Source organism: Lygodium microphyllum, chromosome 19 (genome assembly GCF_053477565.2).
Source record: "Lygodium microphyllum isolate KBCC chromosome 19, Lygodium_microphyllum_v1.1.10, whole genome shotgun sequence".
In the NCBI taxonomy this organism is placed as follows: Eukaryota; Viridiplantae; Streptophyta; class Polypodiopsida; order Schizaeales; family Lygodiaceae; genus Lygodium; species Lygodium microphyllum.
The window spans coordinates 34776964-34788703 of record NC_141153.1 but is presented as its reverse complement, the minus strand read 5'-3'; the positions used below and the strand labels follow the sequence as shown (position 1 = coordinate 34788703).

At 41.4% G+C, this 11740-nt stretch overlaps 1 protein-coding gene across 1 annotated transcript; it reads left to right on the top strand.

Moving 5' to 3' along the window:
• Nucleotides 1-6862: 6862 nt before the first annotated feature.
• Nucleotides 6863-11030, top strand: LOC148019730 (putative xyloglucan glycosyltransferase 8). The gene is made up of 5 exons (XM_087699872.1): nucleotides 6863-8313; nucleotides 8640-8948; nucleotides 9034-9324; nucleotides 9430-9543; nucleotides 9722-11030. The coding sequence occupies exons 1-5, from the start codon at nucleotides 7594-7596 to the stop codon at nucleotides 10361-10363; spliced, it is 2076 nt and encodes a 691-aa protein (XP_087555998.1). The 5' UTR covers nucleotides 6863-7593; the 3' UTR covers nucleotides 10364-11030.
• Nucleotides 11031-11740: the final 710 nt, after the last annotated feature.

Here is an 11740-nt window from a genome sequence, read left to right as displayed (position 1 = left end):
CGTGTGGCCGTCACTGCCGTTACACGGCTACCGTTAAAAGGCCGGCTGATGTGGCGCCGGATTTGAAAAAAAGGTTATAGGGCCGGTGACGTGGCGCCGGATTTGAAAAATGTTTTACTTTTCGCATCGTCAGCCGCGTACCACGCACATCCCCGCTGACGTGTCAGCCCCGACTAGCTCGGAATGACGAGGTGGCGGCCTCGGCGCCCGCCACGTAGCGATGGACTATGTTAGAGCTGCGTCCCACGGACGTGCTCTTATATATAAATATATAAATATATATATATATATAGGCTCGTCATCGTAAGGGACCTTATGATTGGGAAGCTCCTGAGTCGCATTATGTATGTGTACTAACCTCTTAAGGATGGGTCACCCATACAAAGTTCTTGTACACAACAGAGATGCCCAACCCAGGAGAAAATGAAAGTTCTAGCTTCCCAGGTCTTGGGTTCTTTATTCCAATCTTACATGCCATGTCCATCTAACATCCCATACATCAATACTTCCCAATCACATACCTTCCTCACGTAGACGTTCCCTCTACTGATTAAATTTGCTTGCACAAGTAATCGTAGTCGAGTCTTCCTATGCGTGGACCACTGAAGTTGGCCTCCACTCTATCCTTGCTGGGGAAAAGTTGTGTCAATAGAGTAACCCCTTCAAATGGAGGTAGGCCAAACCACCCCATTCGAGAAAACGTTGTGAAATCATGAAGGTCCATTATTGACAAGACCTATAAAAGCCTCCATTCCCTCTCTCCTAACGTGGTGGGAGTCTACGTAATTAGCACTTCTATGTGGGCAAAGTCCATCATGTAGGTTAATAAACTTACACAAGGAATGGCTCTAAGGGAACATGCCTCAAGCTCCAAGTCAAAATGTCAATACCATGCACTATTTAGAGGTGAAATACCCCTCTACACACAAACCACACCTGTTGCAAGTGCTAGCTTTTGAACCAATGGCCTACAGCCAAAATATTCAAAAGTAATCATTAAAAAATCACGATTTATGCTTATCGCCAACAAGCTACATATTTTTTTGTTGTCTCTTTGCTTGTTCAAGTGAAATTTTAAGAACATTGTCATCATTTGGATGATTTTCCCATCCCTAGTTTGCACTTCTCTTCCCCTAGTACCAAAAAACCATCTTGTTTAAGATGGTTTGTTAGAGACATCGCACTAGAAGCAAAGAATTTATGTTTGATTTATGCTAGTTTTGAATGCATCCAAAAAGATTGCATGAAGTTTCTTATAATGTGCATTGAAAGGTGTCTAATTTTCCAATTGTAGGAACAACTAAGAGACTTGTTATAAGCCGATTAGCACCATCACATAATTTCTAATGGTAGAGATAGGTTGTGTCTCTACCCACTTGCTCTCTAAGCATCATTGGAAAATCAATCCACCTAAATTATTGGAAAGAGAAGGATACTCTAACTATCATGATCATAACAATTAGTGTAATATGGCAATTTACACACAATAGTACACACACACACACACACACACACACACACTCTCTCTCTCTCTCTCTCTCTCTCTCTCTCTCTCTCTCTCTCTCTCTCTCTCTCTCTCTCTCTCTCTCTCTCTCTCTCTCTCTCTCTCTCTCTCTCTCTCTCTCTCTCTCTCTCTCTCTCTCTCTCTCCCCCTCCCCCTCCCCCTCCCCCTCCCCCTCCCCCTCCCCCTCTGCCTCTCCCTCTGCCTCTCTCTCTCTCTCTCTCTCTCTCTCTCTCTCTCTCTCTCTCTCTCTCTCTCTCTCTCTCTCTCTCTCTCTCTCTCTCTCTCTCTCTCTCTCTCTCCATTATTTCTATTTGTCTTAATTGACAACTAGTGAATGCACATATACGATCTTAGTTGGGATTAGCTAAATCTTCTACATGATTTGCGAAAGTGTGTGGTCCAACTATGAAAGTGGAAGTTAGGATGAAAATTCTACTAGTAGCTAACATATCAATTAAGAAAATACATGTTCCCATTGCATATGGAACACAGTTTAAATGTAGATTGTTGATAGTAAAGATATGTACTTAGAAGGTTTGCATTGAACCTCAAACAATAGATAATCCTAAATTGAGATGTTCTCACACAAGTCATGCATTTCAATGAATGGTAGTCATCTAAACTTGGTCACATTAATGAAGGTTGGTTGATTCTAAAGTGCTCCGTTAGGTTTTGATGCTTATAGGTTTTCAAGGCATCTCCACATAACTCTAGAAGCAATAAGAAGTCGATATGTCCTTTGCAAATGAGAACTCTATGAGAGTATGTCACAAAGAGTTAGCCATCTAGAAAAGTGGCATTAGAGTTTCAAGAGGTAGCAAAAGTTTTCTAGATATTATTCTCACATTGCCATCAAAATGGTCATAGAAAGCTTGGTGGTTAACATGGATTAAAAGGGAGCCAAGCTACACGTGTATGTGAATAAGCCCTCGTAACACAACCAACATCAGTACCACTTTCAATATCGATAATTCTACAATTGGCAAAAGAATGAGACAACCAACATGCAACTTAGCCCCTAGTTATGATTCTTCAAAATAGGTTAGAGACTAAGTTGGTTCCTAATACTTCCCCTCCCACTTTAATCACTACCATGCTGACCTCTTTCATCATATAAGTCAAACTACTCAAGAAGGTATCACTCTTCTCTCCTTCTAGTTTGGATAAAGATTAGATGCAATACTCTAATGGCAAATGTAACAACTAGTTTTCATGAATACGTGCCCTAACAAGAACACCCTAATATCCTAAAGGGATAACTTTTCTCATTGAATAACTAGGTCTTTAAATATGCTAATATAAGATTGACAGTGATATTGAGAATGCCTACAAGCTTGTTATAATCAAGAAATCAATTAAATTTTATGAATGCATTAGAGATCTCATCACAAACGTCACTAGATAATAAGTATGGATATGGCAATGATACAATATCAACTAAAATAGAAAACAAGTGACATGTTAAAACATAATATAATAGTATGATTTGAAAATAACCCAACTACTATGGTTGCTTCAAGTAAGGATCTAAGAAGAGGGGTGTTTATTTGATAGGTATTTTATCCTTAACCTTCAAATGTGTTTATGGAATAGTTACAAGCTCATTAAAGGTGTGGACGAACCTTCTTATGTGTGTATTAGTACTTGTGGGCATCTTAGGTAAGGGGATGTTTATAGGCTAGCGTTGCTTTTAAGTGAAGCAAAGTATATGTTTATGCTAGATATTTTGTTCAAGGCAACGTCTAGTTTGACTATTTACACTCTTGTCACTAGAGTGTTTTGGGAACATAGCTCTAAGTTTTTGGAATTGAAAGTGAGAAGACATAAACAAACTAGGTAACGTATGATAAGTGTCACTTGCCAACCCTCCCTAGATGGCCATTTGTTGGTGGTGCTTGTTAGTATGTCATTGTCAAGTTGTCCACATCACACTCCACATATATTTTCTAGACCATTTGTTAAAGCTAACATTTGGAATTCGAGCATATCAAATTTCTATGATATTGATATTTTATGTTAAAGGTGTCAAGGATTTGAATACTTCTATATTCTCCATTAAATGGAGTTATAGAAAAATGAGTAACTATGTCTCAGTAGCAAATTTTGTTTTATTCATATGAGAAGTGTCTCTATTGGAAGAAAAGTCTATACTCGTTTATGTAGTGAAAATTTGTCTCAATAACTCGTTTATAAGATGAAAGAAGAAGCTTCATCGAATGTGAAAGATGGAACTCCATACCTTTGCTTGGTCTAGCACAATGATATCAATGAAAATAATGTTTGGCATTCGGTGTGACTTTCATCCTCAGAAAGAAGCTACTGGGCTTAATCAATGAGCATTTTTGAATGCTTGAAAGAGCAAGCGTCGATGGGGACAAAAGCTATGCTTATATGACGCCCTTAATCGAGTTACTGAACTTAGTGAACCACAAATAAATGGGGGTCCCCGACTTTAATAATTATGGTATTTAAGAAAAGCCCATGGCTTTGTGTAAGTTATAACTTGTAATAGAAATAGTTGTGTAAACATAGCTCTAAGATTTCTCATATTATGCCCAGAAACAAGCACTTTGAATAACTTGATGACATCATGGGTGAAAAAGACTTTAGGAAACCATCATCCCAGTTTATTGTTTTGCAATAGTACACGTCCGTGGAAAATGTACACTTCTTTGGAGTGCTTTGATTTAGTTCCTCTTTGTTACACATTGTTTAGGTGAGGGATAAATGCTCATAGGAATGTTGACAAGGGAAGTACATGATGTCTCATGCAAGCTACTTGAAAAGACCATAAAATATGTATGTACCCTGAGGTTTCATGATTATCTGATCTAAGAAGTACAAACACTTAATCCATTAACCTCTGTTAATTGTTTTATGGGTGGATTACACCAAGTATAAGTTTAACCCTAGCAGTAAAACTCCAAATTTCATGTGCTATAATTATCTTTAGAGGCTTAGAAGGTGCATGTGGAATATAGATATGATATGAACTATGGACTTGATGTGATAATTGTGGGAACATGCTCCACCCACAAAAGCAATTGGAGTTTACCACATGTACTTGAAGTAAACATTGTTACTAATACATGTTTGGTCCTTTCAATTGTGTAGGTTTCATTTGGATACACACATTGTCATTTTTATAAGATTGTGAGCAGTTACTACAATCTACATTTGAGATGTCTACTCCTTCATGCCAAGTCAATTTCACAAAGAATGATAGCTGCTATGCAAGGATATGCATTGCCCATGATCATTAAGGCAAGCTTGAAGCTTAGTTGTTGCAAATCACTAGGCAAAATACATTGTTAGATGGGGAGTTTGGCTAATAAAGAGTAGTCTTTCTACAAGGATTGCAAACACAAGCATGAAACTTAGTTGTTGCAAAGCAGCAAGCAATGTACATTGTCTATGTACAATAGGAGTTCCCACTTAGGTATAAGTTATGGTCAATGGAAGCAAGTCCTTCCACTTAAGTATAAGTTATGGTCAAAGAAAGCCCTTGGGAGCAAGGACAAGACCTTCCACTCAAGTCATGGCTTATGTGAACCGGTTCTCCTTTCAATTAAGAGTTTTTAGGTTGCAAAATGGATGCTCAAGAAGCATATAATGTAACTTTACTATTGCATTCAAATTTATTGGTTATGCCCAATGAGAGCCTCACGCTCGCCTCAAGGAAGAGAGCACAAAAACTTTCGCTTAACTATTTGGAAAAGATATTCGGAGTAAGGTCTTTTGACAACCTTACAATTGAGACTCATGTTGATTCCATAAGAGCTCTTTTTGGATGTTATGAAGGATTTGCTAAAGGAAAGTTGGTGTCTCTCAATGACTCTCTTAACTAGCTCCCCTCGCTAACTTCAAGTTATTTGGATTAGGCCAAGCCTTCATACACTTGGTATTGAGAGATTGGGCCTTGAATCCTTGTGGGGCAAAAACCACACACTTTATCTCTATTGGCTTGGGTTCACTCCTAATGATATTGTGATGGCTTCATTGGCTAGACAATAACTTTGGTCAAGGGGAAGGTGAAGATCAGAGTTTTCGAGCTTGCCCAAGCACTAATTAGTGGCTTGAATTGATTATCTCCAACCTTCAATGGAAATGAATAAGGGGGAGGAAAGGTGACCCTTCATTGTCATTGTTAATATGGATTTGCGAATGCAACACAAGGGTGGTACCACTCTTATTGCCCAATTTGCAACTATTGACCATGGTTGCTAGGAAGATTTTGTAAATGGCAAGACATTTAGGAATAGACAACCTTGGCCTTCAAGGCAATCAATGCCATAAAAGGATAAATCGAGTTGTCTAAATCGAGAGAAAACTGGTTGCACTCTATCATGTTTAAATCCCATTTTTATATACGATAATCCATGCAAGTACTAGGTCACATGCTAGGGCAAGGAGCTCCTTGAGGCAAATAAGTGCCAAGACTTCTTAGAACCAAATGGAAGTTGGATACTTAAGGTGAGCACAAACTGGTCGACACCTTCCTAATGACACAACATGTGTTTAGAAAAGGAGGGTGCACACGGCTTGGAAGTGAACATTGTCCTACATTATGCTATGGAGAGTGGTAGCTCATAAGCTGCCCACAAAAGATAGACTTACTAAGTCTATGACATCTCACCCGAGTGCCTTTTTTGCAGAAGAGGTTTGGAGAATATTTTGCACTTATTCTTGGAGTGTCTAGAGGTGAGGCCCCTTTGGAAAGGACAATGGAGCAAGTGGGATTCCACTCATAGATTAACATGAAGCAAATGCTCTTTGGTGCATAGGGGAGACATGAATGAAGCATCTTCGAAAGTTTGGGAAATCATTAAAGCTATGATGCTCAAGGACACAAGAACATTTGACTCCCTAAGGATCTAGTGCATCTAAGGCACCAATCTTCATGATGAATAGAAGTTGAGCCTTATGCCTTGTCTTATGCCCAAGTGATGATATCATCGAGCATGTGAGAAACCCAAATTTCATCCTAAGGACATCTTGTTCAAGTTTGTGTACGCACACAAGAGGGATTTGCCATATGAAGTCTACTAAAGTAAACTGTGCAATACACATAAGTCTTTTCCTATGAAAGGTGTAAATATTACCGTGATGGTAATTACTTAACACACTTTACTCTTTTTAGCGTTAAAAAAGGGATTAGGCGTATGGTCAATGGAAGCTTTTGGGGAGAGGGGTACACCTAGAGAAAAGAGGAAGGAGGAAGAAAGATGGAAGGGTAAGAAGGCCACATCGACCACCGAATACGAAATGGCTGGACTGTGGATTGAGAGAGAGAGAGAGAGAGAGAGAGAGAGAGAGAGAGGCACAGTGTTGGTAGCCTCGTTTCACCTACGACTTTTAGAACGGAAGGGTCCAATTTTCCGGTTGGGATTTCGACCTCTCTCTCTCTCTCTCTCTCTCTCTCTCTTTTCATCTTCTCTCCCCTATCGTCCCTTCTTCTTCCTCCCCTCCCTTCATAACCTGTCATTCCCAAAGCAGCAGCAGTAGAAGAAGAGAAAGAGTAGCATAAGTGTAGGCACATTATTGTTAGAAAGGATTATACCTAGTAGATCATCTGTCTTTCTCCCCCTGTCCTCCTTTGCTCATTATACTGCCTACATCCTCCTCTTCTTGTCCTCTTCTCTCTCTCTCTGTGCCCATGCTGCCCCTTCCCCCTCTCCTCTCCCACCCTCCGCGGGGCCTTCCCTTTCCACCATACCCACCTCCACATTGCCACTACCCTGCATAACCCATCTCCTCTTTTTACCCCCTAGTAGCCATTCCTTCATCGCTTCTCTTCCCCTGATGCATTCGGCCTCAGCGGAGGAGCAGATGCAGCAGCGTTGAGGGAGAGGGGAAAAAAAACGCGCAATTTCGCAGGGGTTCCTTCAGCGAAAACCTCCGGATCGAAGTACACTTGAGCAGAGCCGCTTCATCCGAGCCCCCCAGCGTTGATTTATCAGTCTATTCTTTCATTGCCCTGCTCCTCTCCCCATCTCCCTGCGCGGCTTCAACCCTAACCCTAACACCAGTTCCGTTTTGGTGGTGGTGCATCCCTCTCAATATTGGGCGCTCTCACACAGAGCCTCCCCATGCCGCCCAGCTTCGATTTCGGCGAATGGTGGAACAAGGAGAGCCACAGAGGAACACCGGTCGTCGTCAAGATGGAGAACCCTAACAATTGGTCAATGCTCGAGCTCCGCAGCCCAGAGGATGACTTCAATTCTGCTGACAAAGGGAGGGGCAAGAATGCCAAGCAACTGACTTGGGTCATACTTCTTCGAGCACATCAAGCAGTTGGATGCGTGACCTGGGTCGCCCAGGGTCTCTGGACGCTGCTTTCAGCTATCAAGACCAGGCTCATTCTCAGGCAAGGTGTGGCGATCAGCTCAGATAAGCCTCATAAGGGGAAGCTGTACAATGCCATCAGGGCTTTTCTAGCTTTTGCTATCTTTATGCTCATGTTTGAGGTTGTGGCGCACATGAAGGGGTGGCATTTCACCCGTCCACATTTGCATATTCCTGGCTCCTCCGATGTACAGGGCCTCCTACATTCCACCTACATTGCTTGGGTGTATGTGAGGGCAAATTATCTGGCTCCGCCACTGCAATCGCTGGCAAATGTCTGTATTGTGTTGTTCCTCATTCAGTCGGTAGATAGATTGACACAATGTCTGGGTTGTGTGTGGATCAAGCTGAAGAAGATCAAGCCTGTTCCAAAAGTACAGTCATTTGAGTCTGATGACCTTGAGCAACCCAATGCTGGCTATCCGAAGGTGCTCATTCAGATGCCTATGTGCAACGAAAGGGAGGTATGAGCATATTGTTACTGCCAATATAGTATTTGGACGCTTGCTGTATGAGAATCTGTCAAATGGCTGCTTGCATTGGGTGCATATAGATGCTGTTGGTCATCACAGTAGCTGATTCTGCTCGGCGGTTACTTTATCTTGTGTATCATATCAGTCCAGTAAATTTTAATGCGAGTTTACAGTCTTAGATCTGATTCCTGTTCCCAGTTTCCTTGTAACCTGGTGGGCAGTGATTCCAACTAGATGTCTGCTTACCTTTGCATCTGAATATTGGTATTTGCTTGTATGAGCAGGCTGTCATTATCTTTTTCCTGCAATCTTTGCAGGTCTATCAACAATCGATTGGAGCTGTCGCACAGTTAGACTGGCCTAGAGATAGATTACTTGTCCAAGTACTGGATGATTCTGATGACAAAGATACTCAGCTGCTGATCAAAGCTGAGGTGCAGAAGTGGCACCAGAAAGGTCTGAATATCGTGTACAGACATCGCTTAATCCGGTCTGGATACAAGGCAGGCAATCTCAAGTCCGCAATGAGCTGCGATTATGTGAAAGATTATGAGTTTGTTACCATTTTTGATGCCGATTTTCAACCACAGCCGGATTTCTTAAAGCGAACAGTCATACATTTCAAGGTGTTTGAGAGTTTTGCTCTTTAACATTGAAATTTTTATCTTTTCGAACATGCAGTCTTTACAATCAATCTGCTATTTTATGCAGGGAAATGATGATTTGGGCCTGGTTCAGGCCAGATGGTCTTTTGTTAATAAGGATGAAAATCTTCTGACAAGGCTGCAGTACATCAATTTGTCATATCACTTTGAAGTTGAGCAGCAGGTTAATGGAGTCTTTTTGAACTTTTTTGGGTTTAATGGAACTGCTGGTGTGTGGAGAATCAAGGCTTTAGAAGAGTCTGGAGGTTGGCTGGAGCGAACAACTGTTGAGGACATGGACATTGCAGTGAGGGCTCATTTGAACGGATGGAAGTTCATCTTTGTCAATGATGTCAAGGTAAGCCAAGTTCAGCTATGGAGAAGTGATTTGAGCTGCATGTGCTCTGAACTTAAGCTTTGTACAGTTGTATTTACTTTGTGGCCTGCTGGTGGTTTTGTGCAGTGCATGTGTGAAGTGCCCGAGTCCTATGAGGCTTACAGGAAGCAACAACATCGTTGGCATTCGGGTCCTATGCAGCTTTTCCGGCTTTGTCTTCCAGACATAATTACCTCAAAGGTAAACCTGGGTACATGATCGAATTTGAAATTTGTTTTGATTTTAGTTCTCTATCTTACAGTTGATGTGAATTAGATGGGGTCTTTGAATCAAGTAGTATACATGGCAGTATTCAAACCTTTTCACGTGGATTGAGTAAAATGAAGCTGGGCATGATGTTTCTCTGCTTTTTATGCAGATATCTATGTGGAAGAAGGCAAACCTGATTTTTCTCTTCTTTCTGCTGAGGAAACTGATTCTTCCTTTCTACTCTTTCACTTTATTTTGTATCATTCTTCCAATGACCATGTTTATACCAGAAGCCCATTTACCTGCCTGGGTGGTCTGCTATGTTCCTGCTCTCATGTCTTTCCTGAACATTGTTCCTGCCCCAAAATCATTTCCCTTTATTGTGCCTTACTTACTTTTTGAGAACACAATGTCGGTTACAAAGTTTAATGCCATGGTATCTGGCCTGTTCCAACTCGGGAGTTCATACGAATGGGTTGTCACAAAGAAGGTTGGTAGAGCTTCAGAGACAGATCTGGTTGCATTTGCTGAGAAGGAAGCTCAAGCAGAGCAAGTTCCGCCATTGCATCACCGGGGAGCTTCTGAAACTGGACTTGATGTTCTATCTAAGCTGAACGAGCAGGCTCCCAAGCCCCGCAAAAAGAAAAGCAATCGGGTGTACAGAAAGGAGCTAACATTGGCTTTCCTTCTCTTGACTGCGTCTGCAAGAAGTCTTCTCTCTGTGCAAGGTGTTCACTTCTACTTCTTGTTGTTCCAAGGAATCTCATTCTTAGTAGTGGGCCTTGACCTCATTGGTGAGCAGGTGAGCTGAGGCTTCAGAATTTGACTGTTACGGCCTTCCATCATGACTGTCCAAGAGGTCCAAAGGTCCATTTGAAAGGCTGTCTTGGATGCATGCTTCAATAAAACAAACCAACTCTTGGCTGTTACTGGCAACGGCTTCCCGTAGAGGAGTCATCCAATTCTACTCTGCTGTTATATGAGCTTAAGGGCTGGTGGTACATGCAAGGGAGTAATGTAGGTAGTTGCTAGCATCTGCAGCTCCTGTGGGCCCTATGGAATCTGTGGACTGACAGAAAGCCATATGGTGCTTCTGTTCACCAGAGGAGTTGGTTCAATTTGTGTAAAAAAGAGCATTGTTCTTAGCTCTTGTTTGTCACTAGCTGGTTTCTCTACTGAATAGCTAGGCGAGGGCAGTACAAGTACCATCTTGGAGGCAGTTTGTGCATACAGATGTCTGCCATCCGGCTCAAGTTAATCGTTCATTATTTGACAGTTTCATTCTTTGGGTCTGAGACATTACTTTGGGCCATTTCCTCTTAAATTGCAGGCCCATTTCGTATTCCCATGTGGAGTCATTTTGGCCTGCCACATTGTTGTTTGGGCGTTTGTTTACAAGGTGAATTCATTATTGTAATGCAGGGTTATAGCAATGTTTGACTCTTAAGAAAGTGAATTTTGTTTTACTGGATTCACTATATTTCTATGTTATTGTTATTACTTTTATATGATTCATAGTTGTTAAATGTAGGGATTAACAGTCAGATTGCCTGCAGGTACATTTGTATGTTAGTATTCTTCAAGGTAGAGCTGAAGTATTGAGCAATGTATTCCACACAAGTTTGCATTTGTTATGTAAATAAGCTCCTATATTCATTCTGTTAAGTGCACTGCTTATAGGGAATGTTTTTGGATCACCAGACTGGACTCCATAATGTCATTTGATATGTGGCAGATCTGCAATTGTATTGTAGGTTTAGAATTATGCCAGTTGAATGAATGATCACTTCTGCAAGCTGAGCCTGCAAGTATCAGTACAGTGGCATGCCCTGCATTTGTTTCCACAATAAATAAGTGCTGCTAAGATGTGTTTATTCAGTCAAGATTGTGGGCATTACTTAACAGCTAATATTGAGGTTCATTGCATTAGGAGTGTGCATCTTTTTCTTTCCTGTGGCATACACACCCAAACAGCCGTGAGGCAGTGTGCATTCCCCATTCAAATGTGAATGGAGAGAGTAGGACGTACAATGGATTTTTCGTGATAGATACACTGGAGGTTTTGCTTCGTGGTTCTAGCAATAGCGTGAAGGGAACTTTCCTCTTGACTTGGCTTGGTTTTGATGGGATGCATCATGAAGTAACTCTTTGCTAGCAAGAAGAGAAATAGGCATATACTCATGATGGG